Source organism: Dipodomys merriami, unplaced genomic scaffold (genome assembly GCF_024711535.1).
Source record: "Dipodomys merriami isolate MVZ:Mamm:240054 unplaced genomic scaffold, mDipMer1.0.p SCAF_411, whole genome shotgun sequence".
Classification (NCBI taxonomy): domain Eukaryota; kingdom Metazoa; phylum Chordata; class Mammalia; order Rodentia; family Heteromyidae; genus Dipodomys; species Dipodomys merriami.
Genome location: NW_027205727.1, coordinates 40,135 through 61,384, shown reverse-complemented (window position 1 = coordinate 61,384; position 21,250 = coordinate 40,135). Strand labels below are relative to the sequence as shown.

At 40.3% G+C, this 21,250-nt stretch overlaps 1 protein-coding gene across 1 annotated transcript; it reads right to left on the bottom strand.

The window, feature by feature from the left end:
• Positions 1–699: 699 nt before the first annotated feature.
• Positions 700–21,029, bottom strand: LOC138807129 (zinc finger protein 300-like; the record flags this gene model as incomplete). The annotated part of the gene is made up of 8 exons (XM_069992693.1): positions 700–822; positions 975–2,105; positions 2,193–2,293; positions 3,408–3,497; positions 4,061–4,187; positions 11,859–11,917; positions 20,222–20,293; positions 20,833–21,029. Coding segments are annotated over 8 exons (1,900 nt in total), but the record flags the coding sequence as incomplete, so codon positions are not given.
• Positions 21,030–21,250: the final 221 nt, after the last annotated feature.

Genomic DNA, 21,250 nt, shown 5'->3' with positions numbered 1-21,250 from the left:
TACTCAATTGTTTCTCTGCTGTATGTGTTCTCAGATGCAGTGAAGACTGACTTCTGATTTAGTAATTACACATTTGTTAAGTTCTATTTTCTACTGTGAGTCAGTTCTCTAATGAATAGGAATGCCATCCAGGTGACTTTCTACATGTGTGCTCATGTTTCTCTTCAAAATGACAGCCTGCTTTCTTGATGAAGGATTTTCCACATCTGTTACATTCATATGATCTCTGCTGTGTTTTCTGATATGAACTTAGTTTTGTGAAACTCTTGTTTGGAACTTTCCACATTTGTTTCTTTTGTAACAGTTCTCTTGTGGGTGTCCAATGATAAAGCCTGAGCAGTGTCTTCTGGGTGAAAGACTGCACACTGGGCTACATTCTTAAGGCTTCTCTCCTGTGTGAGTTCTTTGATGCAAACTGAGTTTTGTTTCAGGTGAGAAATTTTCCACATATCTTACAGTCCAAAGGTTTCACATGAGTTGCTAAAGTGTGAATGCTAGGTGAAGGATTTGCACATATACTACATTCCTAAGGTTTCTAACCTATGTAAATTGTTATGCCTGCTGAGGTGTGAACTCTGTTTGAAGGTCTTTACATATGTTGCTTTCATAAGGTTTCTCTACTGTGTGTGTTCTCTGATACAAAGTGAGTTATGACTTCTGTCTGAAAGTCTGTCCAGTTTTTTACTTTCATAGGGTTTCTCATGAGTGTGTCTTCACATGAGTATTAAATTTTGACTTCTGGGTAAAGGACTTTTCACAATTCTTACATTCACAGGGTTTCTCTCCCGTGTGACTTCTCTGATGTTTAGTAAGGTCTGCCTTGTAGGTGACTTTCTACCTGTTGCATTCATAAGGTTTCTCTCCTGTGTAAACTATGATGTGAAGTGACATGTGACTGCTGCATGAAAGACTTTCCACACCTGTTGCATTCATGTTGCTCTTTGGTGTATATTCTGATGTGAAGTGAGGTGTATCTTCTGTCTGAACAACTTCCCACATTTGTTACATTCATAAGGTTTCTCTCCTGTGTGTATTCTCTGATGCAAAATGAGGGGTGACTTCCGTACAAAAGCCTTTCCACATTTATCACATTCATAAGGTTTCTCCCCAGTGTGTCTTCTCTGATGTAAAGCAAGGTTTTCTTTCTGTCCGAAAGATTTTCCACATGTGTTACATTTGTAAGGTTTCTCTCCTGTGTGTACAGTGTGATGAACAGCAAGTTGTGACTTCCAGGTGAAACACTGTCCACATTCCTTACACTCATAAGGTTTCTCTCCTGTGTGAGTTCTCTGATGCAAAGTAAGGTGTATCTTCTGTCTGAATGACCTTCCACATTTGATACACTCATAAGGTTTCTCTCCTGTGTGTGTTCTCTGATGCAAAAGAAGTCTTGACTGGTGTCTGAATGACTTCCCACATTTGTTACATTCATTACATTTCTCTCCTGTGTGTATTCTCTGATGCAAAATGAAGGGTGACTTCCGCACGAAAGTCTTTCCACATTTATCACATTCAAAAAGTTTCTCCTCTGTGTGTCTTCTCTGATGTAAAACAAGGCTATTTTTCTGTCTGAAAGACTTTCCACATTCCTTACACTCATAAGGTTTCTCTCCTGTGTGAGTTCTCTGATGCAAAGTGAGGTGTGTCTTCTGTCTGAACAACTTTCCACATTTGATACATTCATAAGGTTTCTCTCCGGTGTGTATTCTCTGATGCAAAAGGAGTTGTGACTTCTTTTTGAATGACTTTTCACATTTGTTACATTCATTACGTTTCTCTTTGGGGTGATTTCTATGGGTGGAAAATTGTCTATATTCCTCATATTCATAGAGTTTTTCTTCTGTTGGTGTTTGAGAATGTAAATTCAGGTCTGACATCTGAGAGGTAAATTTTGCACACTGGATATACTCATTGGAATTCTCTGGATATTTGCTCTGAGGCTTCATAAGGTCTATTTCCTGACTGAAAGATTTGTCACATGCACCACATATGCAATGTTTCTCTCTTGTGTATCTTTTCTCATGAGTAGGGACTGTAGGTCTTAAGTTGAACAGTTTTCCACATAGACTACATCCAGGAGTTTTTCTTCCTCCCTGAAGTATTTTCTGAAAAAGAGAGCAGAGTTATAATAGCATTCTCTATATTCACTATGGTTATATTCATTCTGCCTTATGAAAAGTTACTAAACTCACTCCTTCCTCCACTGTATTACTATTTGTGACTAAGACTTCACATGGACTTTCATCTGGATTTTGCTGGCACATTTTATTCACGTCCTCCATTTCTTGGATATCTAAAATAAGTCACAGAAAAAAAGACAAAACACAAATGAGATCCAAAGATTCCTTACTGTAAAGGTAAAGACATTTTTACTCATTCTAATTATTACATATTTTAACATATCAGAGTAGGAATTGATTGGTGATAAATATATGCTTTTCTCCATAATGTCTAAATTAAGAAAGTAATACTGATGTTTTACAATGGAAAAGAATTTTTGTGTTTCAATTTTCTTCGTTTTATAACAGAGGAAATACTTCCTCAAATTACTTACCCATGTACTGTCAGAGTAGTAAGCTGTGTACGAACTATACCCTTTAGTATTCTTGGGGTTGTTTTTCTCAATTTTTATTTTGTTTGGCACAAGGGAATAGTTATTTTTTATTTCCTTGAAATAATTTATATATTTTGTTTTATTGTTTCTCAACCATTAGGTGAGGAACAAAAATATTTTCCATTCTCAGAAACCATAATATTGTTTATATATCACTTTGCCTATCAAGTAAGCAGGAATTGTTCCTAGAAGTAAGGTTTTACACCTACATCTCTTAAGTTCTAACTTCTTACTAAGAATTATGAGGTACCTATGGGAATTTTAAACTTTCTTTGTCTTCACTGTGGATCAAAGTCTTTTTAAAATTCCTTTTCTGATATTCCTGCCTATCAGAAGCATGGAAGAACAAAGATTCTTCAGCTCATCAGCCAAATAATCATCCTCTCTAGACTAAAATCTGCAGTTCTGAATCCCAGTGTATGTCTTCCAGCACTGATGATCTATTATACTCATCAGGAGAACAGGCCTGGAGTACTCCTTATTTCTTCATACGTACATAGTCCTAGTTTCAAAGAAAATAAAATCTTATTTTCTACATTTCTTGTTTAGTTTTTCTGTTTCAGAATGATTTCCACAAAGACAAAGAGAATTGCAAACTTTATCTCTATAGCCACAACAAATTCAGTTAGTGTCCACATGAATTCTTGATTTACTAGTCTTTAAGAGAAAGGATCATCTATTTGTTTGCCACACAGGACTTAGAATTGGGAACATTATTGCTCAGAACAGTGCAAGACGAATCTACCAACAGAGCTCTGGCAAAAACATCACTACACAAGATGCTTTAACTCACTTGTGAAATTTTTGCTTGAGGCTTCTCTTATCCTTGGTTCTACTGCTTGCACCAGTTTGACGATCAAGTTAGGTTTAGGAACACAGTGCCCTGTTAATAAGAAATAGTGAAGAATTATTGATCATGCTGGGTCATCTTTGCTGTAAGATTTGACCATCTATTCACAAGGTTGCTCCTAAATCTTGTTATTTCTCAATGACTCCATGGTTGACTTTCCCCCAGCTTTGGATTTATTTTTCTTTTTGTGTGGTTTGAAATCAGCTATTTTGCTCAAGGCTAGCATTCTACCAATTAAGAGTACCAGCCCCTCTTTCACTTTTTGAGTGGTTAATTGAAAATGAGTGTCATGGGGTCTTTTCTGCCATTTCTGGCTTCAAATCAAAATCCTCAGTTCAGCTTCCTGAGTAGCTAGGATAACAGACCAGCTCCATTGTACCTAATTGCCAGTTTTGAATTATAAATACCCATTTTAAATCTGTGGTTTCCAGATCATCTTTCCAACAGTAATATACATTATATTCTAGATTGTATAACCATTTACAATAATATGCTCAAGGTTGGGAAGAGAATGCTACATCTAAATAACATAAATATTCATATATCTACTAAAAACAAAGCACGTGACCTTACAAGTTAATGTGACTTTTGCTCACCCAAGGACACAATGTTACGGTAGATCTCCAGCATTACATCTCTATACAGAGTCCTCTGAGCAACGTCCAGGTACTGCCACTCCTCCCAGCTGAAGTCCACAGCCACATCATCAAATGACACTAGCTTCTGTAAGGACACATTTCTGTCAAGTAATTAGCCCTGAGTCATGAGAAAACCAAGGCTGGAATTTCATTCATCTACAGGTATGCATTTTATCTTATATAAAAATGTTTGGAGCTTGCTGTGTTATCTATACAGTGGGAGAAAGAATGATCAAAGTAGAAATGTTTGCCACTGTATTAACTTAGTAATTAAAATACAAGGTTTCCTGCTGGGAAGGTGGCTCAGTATTAGAGTGCTTGCCTTGCATGTATGAGACTCTGGGTTTGATTTCTCAGCACCACATAAGCAGAAAAACCCAGAAGTGGCTCTGTGGCTTAAGTGGTAGTGTGCTAGTCTTGAGCTGAAGAGCTCAGGGACAGCACCCATGCTGAGTTCAAACCACACAGACAACAAAAATAAAAAAAAATAGTTTCCCTAATACATCAGAATACATTTCTAAGGAGATAATAATCTGGCATGACCACATTAAGTCTAGGTAGTAAAAGAGTATGTTTAGCTTACTTTGATAAAATTTCCTATGTATCAGGGTGACAATGAAGTAAACAAGAAACTTTTCTTGCATTTTCATATTCTGCCTCACTTAAAAAGTGCTCTCACATGGGGGCTGGGAAGGTGGCTCAGTGGTAGAGTGCTTGCCTTGCATGCATGAGGCCCTGGGTTCGATTCCTCAGCACCACATAAGCAGAGAAAGCTGGAAGTAGTGCTGTGGCTCAAGTGGTAGAGCACTAGCCTTGAGCTGAAGAGCTGAGGGACAGTGCCCAGGCCCAGAGTTCAGGCACCATGACTGGCAAAAAAAAAAAAAAAAAGTGCTCTCACATAAGCAAGCACAACACATTCAGGATATTATATCGAATATATACCATATTCATCAACCTACGAAAAGCAGTGTTCATGTGAATGTAAAAGAGAGTTAACAATACTCAAGAGAGTAGCTAATGACTGATTTGGACATTTTAAGATTTGACTTAGCACATAAAAATATTTTTGTTAACTGTTTCTGTTATTAAAATTTTTTACAGTAGCATTGAGTTTATTTATTCATGTTAAGTCACCTGAAATGATATCTGCTGCATTTAATGCTCATTACTGTAAATGGCTGAATAAACCCAGGGATGCCCAATATCTCATGGTTATATTCAACACAGCCTCATTACGACTCCCACAACAGTACTTTATTTTGTAAACTGTAACCCACTATTACTCCCTTTTCCCCTCCCCCCCCCAGCTTCAAATGCACATGATAAAGAGGTTTAGTTAGGAAATGTACATGGAAAATAATAAAAACAGCTTTCCATTTACAAAATATATTCCCCATACTGATTAATTCAGGCAGCTAATTGGTTTATGAAACTTTATTGAAGAAAAATAAATCAATTACTAGCAGAGCTATCAATCACTTCTCCAGTAATACCTTGCATCATTTATTCAGTGCTATATTAAGCAGTGTATTGGAAGACAGTTTAACTAATAGCCTCCTAAGAATTTAAATGAAAATTACAAAATGTTTGACACCCTATTTTGAAATACAAAGGGTGTTTGACTTCTAATTTCCATTCTCTGGAGAAGAACAGCTCAATTCTTTATTGACCTGTATAAAATACACCACATTTTCTGTTCTGCTGATACTATAAATTCAATATCAATTCTCCAGCCACATCAGTTAGGAGCATAAAGTACATGTAACCTCAAATCTCTAACAGTGGAAGGCTTCAACAAGAATGGATGCTGCTAGAATGTTGGTTCCTTTGATGTGACAACTGAGAATCCAGCTCCCGCCCCCTCAGGTGGCTTCTTTATCATGTTAGAGTAGTGAGGAATGGTTTGGTTTCATAATCAGGTTAAGAGTGAATATAGGTTGGGTGGGGGTTGGGGGAAGGATGGGAAAGGATGGGAAGGGGAAACAAAGGAGGAGGCTACAATGCTTGATAAGAAATGTATTCATTATCTTGCCCATGTAATTGTAACCCCTCTGTACAGTATTTTCACAATGAAAAAAAGAAAAGCACAAAAAAAAGAAAAAAAAGGAGTGAATATAGGAAGTAGAGGTAGAGGGCTAGCCTTAAGCTGGAGAGTTGAGGGACAGCACTTGGCCCAGAGTTCAAGCCCCATGACTGAGAAAAAAAAAAAAAAGTGAACATACTGGCTGTATAATACAAATGCTGAACTTTAAAAAAAAATTTGAGTCTTGGGCAACTGCTTTCTTGTAACTACAGTTTCTAAAAGCAGTTATTGTCCAAAGCTGGAAGAACTTAAGTCTACTCAGATGAGAATGTAAATGAATGGAGGGAGGGAGCTAAGTGAAAAATAAAATTTAAAAGAAAAGATGATGTCTGATAGGGGAGCAGCCAGATAAGAAATCAAAAAAGGAACAGTAGTTTCAAGTTCATTCCAGCTATAATGCAGGTTATTCTGACTTTTAGGTAGCATCACATGACATACTTTTGATTCTATTCCCGAGATACTCTGTTGTATTTGTCTCTGTCTGTTTTATTGTCCGTGCAATCTCTGGCACTAGGAGGTCATCTAGGATCGGATCACATAGCAGTGAATAAATGGATAAACAAACTTTAGAAATAGTTAAAGCAGGAGACCACTGTGACCTTAGAATATCAAGACAAATACTGTCAATATTGTTAATATTTGGATGCTAAATTCTTGTTGTAAACGCAACCTCAGGTGGTTTGTTGGGTAGGCTGTAGGAAAATGAATTGTTAAAAAAATACACCTCCATGATATGGGCTGTCATTACATAACAGAATATAAGAGAACATTATTCCTTATTAATCCATTTCAACACCATACTCTGTGCTTTTCTCCTGGCTCCTCACTATCAAAGGATCTGTCCCAAACTCTTGATTATCCAGGTGGCTGGGGAAAGACTATCTTCTTCTTACACTGGCTTTCCCAGACACAGGCACAGAGGGCCAGGGGCCCGTGGAGCAGTGGCCTCAGCCTTCTCCCCATGCAGCAGCTGATGCTTCCCCAGCCTGAAGAAATTCTAATGATTGAAATGTGGTCATAGATACCCTGATACTTCCTTCCTCTGTAAGAACTGCTACATGAACTTTTGTGAACATTGCATACCTCCTACAGTAAGAAATTTAGGTGGCAGAGGAATAAAATGTTCCTTGACTACAATTGCATTTTATCAGTCCTTTACTGAAGGATGGAGGCAAAGGGCAAAAGGCTTATGGAACATTAAAAAATGACCAAAAAAATGTGAAATATGACCACAAGCACAACAGAGTATAAAAAGGATAAAAAGTGATGCTACCTAAAACCTACAGAAGAAAATTTTAAAAGGTGAAATGAAATATAGTACTAATTTGTTTTGCAGAGGCTAAAAGGAAAGTCTTTTGATTCCCATTTTGAACCCCATTACAAAGGAAGAATGGCCAACAATCATCCTACCAATCCAGCCATGTGTGACAATACCAGTGGTGAATGCTGACTAGCACACAAAAAGGAAATATATGTGTAAAGTATTGAAAGAAAATAATCTTCAATAGATAATCCATTGGGTAGAGGAACTCTTCAGAAAATGTAGATAGGAGATATTTAAATGGAAAGATAATTCATTAATAACACATCTGCCTTTTAAGACTGTTACAAAAAATTATCCTGCTTCAAAAGAATAAGATGCCAACATGCATGTACACATAGGACAAGGTCATTAAAAGGAAATCTGTAGAACATATGTTAGGTTTTAGGTAATCTTTCTGAAATGATTCATGGAAGAAAAACTAATTTATTAAGATTCAATATACAAATGCACAAGTGTATTATACACAAAGTATTTGCACTAGGCATATGTATCAATTAATACTTTACTTGCTTGGTAAATATGAAGGCCTGAGACCAAAGAATTCTACCAAAAGAAAATAAAAAGACAATAAATTTAGGGCTGGGAACATGGCTTATAAAGAGTGCTTGCTTAGCATGCATGAAGTAATGGTTTTGATTCCTCAGTACCACATGAACAAAAAAAGCTGAATGTGGTGCTGTGGCTCAAGCAGTGAGTGCTAGACTTCAGGGAAAGAAGCTTAGAGAGAATGAATGCCCAGTTACTGAGATCAAGGAACTGTGCAAAAAAGGCCACAGAATTGTAATTTTTTAATCTTCCATTACTATTGGAAAAGTAATACTCCTCTAATTTATAAACATCAGGACAAAACATCAGCAGTACATACATATCACTGGCATTATTTCAAACTAAATGCTGTTTATAAAGTACTGAAGTATTAATTTTACGAAGACCAAAACAATGAGAGTAATTCTCAAGACAAACTTCCTAGAAAAAAATGAGATATAAAGCTAGGTTATAAACACATTACAGTTAAGTAATATATTTCTAAAAATCGATGAGTGAAATAAACACAGGGAAATTAGTATGGATATGGGAGAAATGTACATTATCACTATGTTTTATAGGCTATTAAAAGCAGTCACTTTGTTACTTCACCTTTGAACTAAAAGCAAATGCTTTTAACTATGTATGATCTATTCACAGGTATATTTTCTGGAGGGTGGGGGAAAGTCATAGAACTCCAGGGAAACAGGGAAAAAGTACAGCAGTGGAATTCATTAGACACTAATGAAAATAAACTATACAACTCATGATTAGAGAAGGGAGGGAGGAATTGTGAAAATAAGGAAAGGAAGACCCTCTGTGAAAGGGAATATACTCATTACCTGATATGTAATTGTAATCTCTCTGTATCTCTATAACAATAAATTAAATTAATTATAAAACAATCCTTCCATGTAGTTGTGCTAGCCTACACTGTTTGCTTAGTGAAGAAAATATACCAGTTAGAATAGTTACAACTATTAGAAATAAAATACAAGGCTTAATTTGAAATGTGAAATATTGGAATTGAGGGTGAATATTAATTCTATATAAACCAGTAACAATAACCTTGTTTTAGTATCAAATTAACTGTTAGTATTAAATGTTCAGGTAAGAAAAAAGCAAATCAAAACAAGTGCTCTAGCTCAAGACTGTTATCAGACCCTAGCTACTCAAGGAGGCTGAGATCTGGAAGCCAGCATTGTAGACAACTCAAATTCATTTGAAATTTTGGAGTTGAGGTTGAATATTAATTCCACATAAGCCAGTAACAGTATGTGCTGGTAAGAAAAACAAAAACAAGAGCTTCAGGAACGAGAATGTATCCTACTTATTAAGGAGGCTGAGGTCTGGAAGCAGCCTTGGTGGACAACTCAAATTAAATAGCTAATAACAGGTTGGAGGCATGGCTTAAATGAGCGTGTCAACAGTGATTGAGGAAGCTGACTGACTGAGTTCAAGATCTAGTACTAGCACAAGAAAGCATGGTTGGGGCTTTGACACTAATTGTGACAACACAGTAAGTCCTCAGACATAAAGAGAAATGAAAATGAGTGGAGTGGGGAGAGGAGAGAAAAGGGGCAGAGAAAAGAAGAGCTGACAAGACAGTAGTGGAAAAAAGGGAAAAAGAAGGGAAGGGAAAGGAAAAGAAGAGAAGAAGGGAGGAAAGTTTCATGACATTAGACTTGACAGTGACTCCTTTGATAGGACACCAAAAGTGTTTGATACTAAACAAAATCAAATTTAGTGCATATAATTAAAACATTGTATATCAGAAGGTGTGATGAACAAGGAAGAGAAAGCATAGTATTAGTCTTTCTCTAAATAGATTACTAACCAAAGTGAATTAAAAACATAAAACAACGGGGCTGGGAAGGTGGCTCAGTGGTAGAGTGCTTGCCTTGCATGCCTGAGGCCCTGGGTTTGATTCCTGAGCACCATATAAGCAGAAAAAGCCGGAGGTGGTGCTGTGGATCAAGTGGTAGAGTGCTAGCCTTGAGCTGAAGAGCTGAGGGGCAGCACCCAGGCCCAGAGTTCACATAAAACAAAATCCTATAATTAATCATCCCCCCACAACACAAAATCTAATTTAAAAATGGAAAAAACTGAAGAGACTTTTCTAAAAAGTATACAGGTAGCTCATTAAATATAAAAAAGTTCAATGTCAATAGTTATTAGAAAAATTCAAATCAAAATGAAATATCTACTTCTTCATACACACTTTTATTAAACAAAAACAAAAAAGTTTCCAAAGTCTAACAACTGTTGAGAAAGATGTGAAAACAAAGTGAATTTTGATGCATTTCTGGCAGGAATGTAAAACAATCAACGATGGTATGGAGACTTCTAAAAGAACTAAATATAGAATTACATAGGAATATGGTCTAGGGGCTGGGAAGGTGGCTCAGTGGTAGAGCACTTGCTTGCATGCCTGAGGCCCTGGGTTCGATTCCTCAGCACCACATAAGCAAAAAAAAGAAAGAAAAAAGAAAGAAAGAAAGAAAGGAATATGGCCTAGCACTTCTATTTCTAGATTTATACCAATGGAAGTGAAAGCAGGGACTAGAACAATTATTTGGAGAATCACTACACAACAACTACTCACAATAACCAAAAGACAGAAGCCTGGAAAGAATAGATAAATGTGTTTAACAGGAAGAAAACTTTAATACATTTTACAGCAGGGATAAATCTTGAATACAATAAGCTAAATAAAATACACCAGGCATCAAGTATCAGCCATGGTATGATTTCCCTTACTGCTCTTCCATGGATCAACAAACACATAGACCCAGTAATATAATGGTTCCAAAGACTGGTAGGAGCTGTGTATTTAATGATTTTTACAGCTTCATTTATGGAAGGTAAAAAATGCTGTAGAAGGATGGAAGGCATGACCATAAAACAATGTGGCCATATGTAATGGTTTAATGTAGCCAAAAAGGATGGAATATACCTATACTCCCTGAATTTGGGATTACCAGCCAGCCTAGGCTACATAAAATTTCAAGAGCAAGCTAGACTACATAGCAAGACCTGTCTTCAAAGGGAATACAGAAAAAATCAAACCATAAGAAAAATGTCAATTCTAAGAGCCACTGCAGCAAAGGAAAATTTGTAAGAAAAACTAGTTCCCAGACACAGCATTCGAAGAAAAGTAAAAAGTGAGAGACAGATGGAGGGAAGACAGGCTGGGAGAAAAAAAAATACAGAAAGAAAAATAGATACATAAAGAAAGATACAAATAAGCAAAGCTAGAGAGCAGAAAACAAAGATTGAAACAGAAAATAGTAGGGGGGTGGGGAATCCTGTGAGGACACCTTAGAAAAAAATAGAGGGATTTCTAGAAAAATCATAGACCATATCATTGCCTATAGCCTAAGTTTCAAGTAAGAAAATGACCATGAAGCAGTCCAATAAGGTATGAAGAGTAATTTAAGTACATATTGCTTACTCAGTCCTCTAAAACATTCAAAGACTTCATTAAGACAGTTCAATGTTATTCATGAGGACGGGATCTCTGACAAGTTGCTAGGGAACCTTTATCTTCCATGAGATGTCACCTCCTCTAGGTTATTGAATCACATCACAGTGTGACTACATTTTCTCAAATAAGAAAAACTAGAAACAAGCTGAAGGAAATCTGCACTTAACATAGACAGAATGTCAGATTTTATTAAAATATGCTAAACTTAATAGCCATCTTTATGGGATTTATGAACATGTTCCTGAAGCTGAATCTGTTTTTCTGTTTTTAAATCTTGGACACCTTTAAGTTCATAAGATGGAATGTAATACAAAATGAGAAATAAAATGCAACTCACCAGAGAATCTTTCATTCTTTCTTGCTGTTGATAATGAACAGAAGATTCAGGAAGCATGGCTGGGAGAGAAGGCAAATGAGGTAGTCAGGAAAGAACCTGTGTGATTTTCCTGAAATTTTCCTCCTCAAAATATTATACATGGGAGGAAAGGCCTTCTTATGGGAGAAGAATTTTTTATGTATCAAGTAAAGCATCAAACTCTCCACTAAAGACAAATCCACAGTCCATTAGTTGCTAGATATTGTTAGCCCAGTAAGATTATTTCCCATAGCTAAGCATGCTCCTTCCCCTTTCCACATTGGCATGCTCCCTTCCTGGTCAACACTAGGCCCATTAAGGAAAGGCAGTTAATAATCAGCCTCCCTCCAAGCCCCCTTTACCTTGAGATGGTACTCTTCTGAGGTAGTTACCACCATATAAGGCAGCAAGAACTCCCTAGAGTGACCTTAAGGTCTGGGCAGATGCAGAGCCCCTTATCTACTATTTGGACAGCAGCCATAAATCCTAGTCCACCATGATGGATCCCTTGGTCCACATGTCCACACTGGGATCTCCACCTCCTAGCCCCTCGTTATATAGGTCACCTCAAACAATAGCCGGTACTTCTTCTCACTCTTCACTTGTGAGGTCTTGCCAGTTCCACTGCTGTCAATAAAACTTTCTTTGTTCTTTGTACCTGGATGTTTGCATGGTTTTCTGGCAAAGTCTAATATACCCTAACAGATAATACAAAAGCAATTCATTTCTCTGTTAATGTACATACAGAATTCATAAAAAACTGATGTTCCTACAAAAATAATTGAATAATCAAAAAGTCACATCTTCACTAAAACTAGCTATTACTCAAACACACTTAGAGATGTATGATCTATTATTCTACTAATGCAAAGATATCCTAGGACTCCACTGAGCATTTGTATTCTAACATTCATTTACATATTTAAACACCATGGAGAACACGAATATTGTGACTCAGTATTTTTCACCTAAATTTATAGAGGGAAAATGTATACAACACATATTTTTTGTGTTATAATGTTTCAATGATGATTGTCAAATGGCACATTTCCTTGTATCCAAATACTCAGAGCACCCTCATCAGGGCAGAGAATCAAGGACAGTTATGACTCCTGGAGAGTTGTCAGATTGTCTGAAGAACTTTTGGGCTTTCAGTGACCTGGAAGGTAAATTAAAAAGGCTTAGGGACAGGCACTGGTGGCTCATGCATGTAAACCTCGCTGAATCAGGAGGCTGAGATCTAAGGATCATGGTTCAAAGACAGCCTGGGAAGGAAACCAAGTGGAATCTTATCTACAATTGACTACCAAAAACCTGGATATGGAGCTGTGGCTCAAGTGGCAGAGGATGAGTTTTGAGCCAAAAAGCTCAAGGGCATCATCCAGATTTGAGTTCAAACCCTAGGAATCACACACACACACACACACACACACACACACATAACACACACACACACTCGATAGATCTGTCAGACAGTGACTCTCATTTACATGCCTATGTCCCTTCAATGCACTTCCATGGAGACTGAAGGAATGCTGGGGAAGAGGGATATACCCAGTGAAGACAGTATGTGGACAGAGAAGAATAGACAGCAATGAAGGAGTGATGCTTCCTCAAGGTTTCCAGGAAGTCCATGAAATGATTATACATAAGGTGTACGATGTTCCAGGGGATCAGCAGCAGAAGAAAAGGATAACAGGGTGATATGGGGTTCTGTGCAAGCCTGAACTTGGAGAGCCTTGAGTTGCAGTGAACAATCTCCTCCTGCTGCCCTAATCCATTTGGTCATCCCTCTATTTTGCTTTCTCCTCTAAAGAAAGCCACAGGTGTTCAGTGCTGAGGAGCAGAGCCATGGAAATGGTAAAAGGGTCAGAGAACGTTGCTCAATGGGCATCATTGGCACCCACCAAAGCAGCAGGGGTTCTGAATCTACACCAGCCATCCTTCATGGCCTGCATGCAGAGGCCAAAGAGAACAGAGAGACCATAGGAAAAAATTGTGCATGTGTGCCAATTCTGGGGCTTGAACTCAAGGTCTGAGCCCCCTCCTTGATCTTTTGTTTAAGGCTAGTGATCTACCACTTGAGTGACACCTCCATTTCTGGCTTTTCAAAAGGTGGTTAATTTGAGATAAGGGCCTCACAGACTTCCCTGCCCAGGCTGGCTTTAAACCTTGATTATCAGATCTCAGCTCCCTGAGTAGCTGGGATTATAGATGTGAACCACTGGTCCCTGGCTTAGGAAGGAATCTTAATCACACTCAATCTTCTAAGTATTGATTAGTGGTATGTACTGTCACTTCTGCACAATGCAAGAATGTTTTTTCTGGTCCTGGGGCTTAAACTCTTGATCTGGGTGCTATCCATGAGTTTTTGTTCTCAAGGCTAGCACTCTACCACTTGAGCCAAAAAGCTCCACTTCCAGTTTTACAGTGGGTCATTGGAACTCAGAGTCTCACAGGGACTTTCCTGCCCAAGCGGGCTTTGAACTGTGATCCTCAGATCTCAGCCTCCTGAGTAGTGAGGATTACATGCATGAGCAACTGGTGCCCAACTAATGAAAGAATTCTGGAGACAGTAAGTAAGTGAGGAAAAATAACTGCTGTTAAAAGGTAGAGCCTGTCACAGTGCTCACACAGTAGCTACGATTACAGACATGAGCCATGGGCACCTGACATGACATGTGTATTCTTGTTTTGGATGTAGGCATATTTGTTTTAGTAAAATGTACCTTTCTCATTGGTGGCTTAGGTCTGTTTCTTAGCTACTCAACTAATTACCAAAAGGCCAGCAATGGAGCTTAGACTCAAGTGGTAGAGCATTAACCTTGAGCAAATAAACAAAACAAAACAAAAACAAACAAAAAAAAAAAAACAGCTTATGGAGAGTACTCAGGCCCTGAGTTCAAGCCCCAGGACCATTAGACACAGACACAGACACACAGAAACATATTGCAAATGTACTCAGAACACCACTATTCTACAAACAGAAAAACTTGGGCCCAAAAAAAAAAATGGCTGGGAGCTGGTACCTTATACCTGTGATCCTAGCTACCCAGCAAGCTGAGATCTGAAGATTACAATTCAAAGACAACCTGGGCAGGAAAGTCCATAAGACTCTTATCTTCAATTAACCACCAGAAAACCAGAAATGGAGCTATGGCTCTAGTGGTAGAGTAGCAGTCTGGAGCCAAAGAGCCCAGGAACAGTGTTCAGATACTGAGTTCAAGCTTGGCCAGTGGTGAGCAGCAGAGCCACAAGCAAGCACATCTCCTTCAGTGAAAGGCCCTCTGGCAATCCATAAATCCAGCTAGGTCCTGCTGATCCTGTTTACTGGATTAGTTGACTGAATAACTCTATAAACAACATCCCCCCCCCCCCTGTGACTTACAGAGCTGCTCTGGAAGGCCCCAAAGTCTGACTGATGTGGACCCCAGGGGAGGGTTAACAACTGTTGTCTAAGCCACTCAGCTTGCAGAGATGATCAGTTCTGCCCTTTCCATTGGGCAGAGCCACTCTACACCCAGTTTTGACCCTCTTCTGCATCTTGCAGGCTCCATTCAAGGCAAAAAGTTCTGGCTAAAAATGTACAGAATACCACTGAATGAGACACTCAGCCCAAGGTTGCCATCTTCACTCAAATGAACTATAAAGCTGACTTTAATAGGTGAACTTGGTAATAAATTATCCTAGTCGTACAGACCTGGCCGCTGGAACACAGAACAAATGATTGGCCAGAGACAAGATCACAAAACTTGAATCTTGGCCATACAAACGTCTCAATCCAAATTCAGTAGTGAATATGAGACTCAAATCCAGGCACTCTCCTCACCAGACAGAGCCATGTTCTTAATCACACCTGTGGGTGTTGTTGATTCCTTGGTACAGGAATATGATGGGATGACAAAGGCCACACAAATGGAGTATTATTTGAGGGTGAGCTTTGCTAAAAGATAACAGCCCCAGCTCTGGCATTTAATAACTTGTGACATCATAGACAAGTCATTTTAATTTTTTTGCCTCTGTTTCTACATCGGTGAAATGGAGATAATCAGAGCCCCTTCCCTCATAGAAGAGCAGGTCTCCAGCAAGGTGCAGGGGCTCCTGCCTGTAATCCTAACTACTCAGGAGGCTGAGATCAGAGGATTGAAGTTCAAGGCCAAAGAGCAGCAAAGTCTGTGAGACTCTCATCTCTAATTAATCACCAGAAAACCAAAAGTAGTACAGTGGTTCGAAGTGGTAGAGAACTAGCCTTAAGCAGAAGAGCTCAGGGTCAGTGCCCATCCACTGAGTTTAAGCCTGATAACCAAAAACAACAAAAAAAAATGAGCAGGCCGGGAGCTGGTGGCTCACGCCTGTAATCCTAGCTACTCAGGAGGCTGAGATCTGAGGATCATGGTTCAAAGCCAGCTCAGGGAAGGAAAGTTCATGAGACTCTTATCTCCAATAAACCACTAGAAAACCAGAAGTGGTGCTGTGGCTCAAGCGGGTAGAGCACTCGCCTTAAGCTGAAGATCACAAGGATAGCGCCCAAGCCCAGGGTTCAAGCCCCATGACTGACAAAAAAAAAAAAAAAAGAGCAGGTTCCACTCATGAGTTTAAGATAGTATATTGAGATCAAAGCCAGCCATGGCAGCTAAATCTGAGAGATTAATCTCCAATTAACCTGTAAAAAGCCAGAAGTATAATTGTGGCTCAAGTAATAGAGGGCCAGATCTAAGCAACCTACCCACTGCCTTTGTTCCAACTTGACACAGGCCAAGCACAAAGGGTCCAACAACAGATATTTGGTGATGAGAAACTGAATGAGTGAACTTTACACCTCCTGCCAACCTTTCTTGTCCAGCCCCTCTCTGGCTGCAATGTTAATTATTCTCTCATTGTGTGAAAATAAGTATAGCATAAAACATGCTATACAAACCAAGTATACGTATACACTTCAGTGGCTTTAAGTAAAATCACATTTCAAGCAACCTCACTGATATCAACTTCTAGAACTTTCTCAGTATCCCAAACTGAAATTGGGTACCTATTAATTAGCAGTACCCATCCATGCCTTTTCCCAGGCTCTGGAAACCCACCATTCTACTTCCTGAGGTTGAGAGGAGAGGATTGCAGTTCAAAGCCAGCCTGGGCAGGCAAGTCTGACACCCTTATCTCCAATTAACAAGAAAAAAATCAAAAACATAAAACAGAAATAGAGATGGTGCTCATCTGGTAGAGCACCAATTGTGAGGGGAAAAAAGCAATAAAAAATATGAGGTGGGGCTGGGGATTTAGCTCTTGGAGAAGCCTGTCCTGACAAGTACAAGGTCCTGAGTTCCATCCCCACCTCTGACTTGACAACAACAATAACAACAACAAGTAGTACACAAACTATTTATGCCCAGAGGCAAGTTTACGATAAAAGATAATCACTACCTCATCCTTCTTTATAAATATGAGCTGGGTGCTGTTGGCTCATATCTGTAATCCTTGCTGCTGCTACTCAGGATGCTGGGGATCACAGTTCAAAGCCAGCCTGGGCACAAAACTCCATGAAATTCTATCTTCAGTAAATTACTCAGAAAAAGCTGGAAATAGAGCTGTGGCTCAGTGGTAGCCTTGAGAAAAAGACTCTCATGGAAATGTCCCTAGCCTTGAGATCAAGCCCCAGCATCAACAAAAACAAAATAGAATACGAGGTCCTGTGTTTAGGCAACTGCACAAGTACATACAGACACACAGACACAGAGTACAGTGCCAGCCCCAACCTGACTAACTAAATCCAAGTCTCTGGGGCTGCCTCCAGGTGGTTTGCATCTTAGCCAGCTAAGCCAGGTGCTGGTGGCCCACATCTGTTATCCTAGCTATTCAGGAGAGGCCAAGATCTGAAAATCATGGTTCAAACCAGTCTGGGCAGGAAAGTTCATGAGACTCTTATCTCCAATGAGCCACCTAAAAACCTAGAATTACAGCTGTAGCTCAAGTGGTAAAACTGAGCAAAAAAGCTCAGTTTATAGTACCCAGGCCATGATTTCAAGCCACAGCCGGCACTATAAAGTACAGAAAGACCCACCAGTTAGTAAGCAAAAGAGCACAACTGCATTCACTCCAACACCAGTCTCTCCATGGCTCATATAGGTGGAAAAGAGAGAGCATTTATTTGTGCCAGTGCTGGTGCTTGAAGTCTGGGTCTGTGTGCTATCTCATAACCTTTTCTCTCTAGGCTGATGCTCTACCACTTTAGCCACAGCTCACTTCCAAGAGAATGAAAGTTAAATTAAAAGGCTGTACATGCCCAATAATTAGATAGCCTTGGGCACAATTCCAGGAAGACCAATGGTAATCTAGCTCTTAGACAAGTTCAAACCCCACAGAACCCTAGTTTCCTTACAGGTTTCTGGAATGAGAGTCCTACAAGCACCTAGAATTGCCAGCCATAGCACAGTACTCTTAAAGTCAACAAGAGTAACTTTGTGTTTCAGTTTGGTTTTATTTTGTGGACTGATCCTAGGGCTTAAACTCAGGGCCTGGATCCTGTCCCTGAGCTTCTGTGCTCCTGAGACTTGAGCCATAGATCCACTTTGTGGCTTTTTGGTAGTTAATTGGAGAGCAAAGTTTCAGACTTTTCTGCCAAGGCTGTTTTTGTATCATGAGCTCAGCTCTCAGCCTCCTGAGTAGCTAGGATTACAGGCATGAGCTACTGGTGCCCAGCTAACTAATTATATTCCTTTATTAACTAGCACTCTGGTAATCCATAAGGCCAGGGCCCACTGAGAGACCCTGGAGCTAGGCTCATACCTAGGACCCATCACCCTGAAGTGGGGGTGAGCTTCTCTAGAGGCTCCTGAACCTCCCCTCTGCCAGCTCCATTACTCCAGGATAAGGCCAGACCTGTTAATCATCCCTGCTGAGGAGAGTTTAACCCTGCCTGCAGGCCCTGGGCTAGTGTTAGCAGCCCTGGTTACCAGCTTTCCTTCAGTTCCCATATGAAGTTGGGAAAGAGGAGAGGTCTCAAAGAGAGATTCGGGCTAGGTTATCTGTGGCTCACCTCCTTTCCCCACTCGACTGCACATGCTACAGAGGCTCCCTCCATTCCCAGTTCCATTGTGGTTGTTAGGAAGCAACAGTTTCATTTAAGTCTTTGTCTTTCTGACTCTGACAACATGTATGAAATGCAGAGGGTCTGGCATATGCAAAATACAGAAGACACATAACCCACTCACACAATTCAAACACTGACAAGGGCAATTAACTGCTACAGGATGTACTTTTAGCTGCCAAGTTAACGTCAAGGTATTAACTAGAGCATTTGCTAATCTCCATTTGATTAGCCCTAGAACAAAGAGCCCTCTGTACTCAAGACACCAGAATGGCCAGAGACCAGCCAGAGACTGAGGAGAAAGGAAAAGCATCAACCTCAAAAATTCAGCCTCTTGGGCTGGAAAGGTGGCTCAGTGGTAGAGCACTTGTCTTGCATGCATGAGACCCTGGGTTCCATTCCTCAGCACCACATAAGCAAAAAGAACAAAGCTGGAAGTGGTGCTATGGATCATGTAGTAGAGTGCTAGCCTTGAGCTGAAGAGCTGAGGGACAGCACCCAGGCCCAGAGTTCAGGCCCCATGACAGGACCCCCCCCCCCAACAAAAAAAATTCAGCCTCTTCCTTTGAGGCCAGCCAACAGTCAGTCAAGTCAGATCCTGATATACAAATTACCCACTTCTTATGGGACCAGGAAAAATCACATAAGCAAATCTGAAATGCCCTACTATAGGAAGCAATTTAAGTATCCATAGACTTGCTAGGAGATAAGGGAGTTGGAATGATGTGAGGGAGCAGTCAAAGCCAGGTGCCAATGGTTCACACATGCCATCCTAGCTACTCAGGAGGCTGAAATATGAGAATCCTTGTTCTAAGCCAGTGAAATCTGTACCACTTATCTCCAATGAACCACCAAAAAGCCAGAAGTGGAGCTGTGGATCAGGCGGCAGAACACGGGCCATGAGTGAAAAACACTAAAGGACAGCACCCAGGCCCTGAATTCAAGTCCCAGGATCTGAACACATGAACACACACGAACACACACACACACACACACACACACACAGAGAAATGCAAATTTAGCCTAATGCATGTACACAGGTACAGGTACATGATTAAGTTTCAAAAAGGCAATAACAAAAATGATCACAATTTGGAATGGAAAAAATACCAAGTCCCGTCAATTCAGAGGAGAGGAGGAAGGCATGTGGCATTCTACCCTCAAGGAATTGTGCTTTGGGACATTTCGGGGGATCCTTCCACCAGGACACCTCCATATCCTGGAGAGGTAAAGGTGGCAAGTTCCTCAAGAACCAGAAACTCACCTTTCACCCTATCCAAGGCACCTGAAGCTCCAAGAGGATCTCTGCACTCACTCCCCAAGGAATCCACAGGAGCTGAGAAAAAAAATAGGAATGGGGAAAGCCAAATAGGGAGAGGGGAGTAGGGGGGCCTAGGGGCCCCTGTGCAAATGGTAAAATGCAAAAGGGACTGACCTGAGCAGAAACAACAGGATCAGGTGAGGTGGGGGGGAGGGGGATGAGGGAGGAGAGCAGAGATGAGGAGAGAACCAGTCCTACAGAAGGCATCACACCCTGGGACACAGGGTTCTCCCCAGAAAGAGAACATTGGGAGGTCAGGGGAGGAGAGAGGGCAACAGAAAGGAGGACTGACTGTAAAGCATGGAAATTTGAAATAAGAGTCCCAGACTGGCGCACCAAAGGCCCTGGGTTTTATTTCTGACTCAATTGAGTGGACACATTTTCATCCTCAATTTGCCCCATCTGGGGAAAAAAAGCGGGGAAAAGTGCAAATGTTCCCCCCTGCCGCCTCTGAGGACTTCGACAGGAGGAGAAGGAGCAAGAAGGGGCAGCAGAAAAGTATTTGGAGAAGAGGGAAAGCATTATTCCATGCTGCACTGGACCGAGGCACTCACCTGCCCAGCCGCTAGAACCAGCACTTTTTCTGAACCCCCCACAGGTGCCACCAAGCTGCCTCTCCTGGTACAAAGCCCACAGCCCCACATTGGGCAGGAAGACCAGGGCCACCAGTACCACCGCCTGAAAAATCCCCTTCAGAGCCCAGCAGCCCTTCACCGCACTAGCTGGGTTGTGAGCTATCCCTGAAGCTACACTTGGGAATATAAAATATTGGAGTCTTTATTACACAGTTAACAGGCTGCAGGCGGCCCGTTGCTACAAAGGCCCACAGCCCCCCAAATACACATAACACAGCTAGCAAACATGCTAAAGAGGAAAGAAATAAAGCCAATACCAACAAGGCAATTCAGCTTCCATGGAGATCTGAATTACGATGGCATGATGACCAAAGATGAGACAGGACCCAGCACTCAA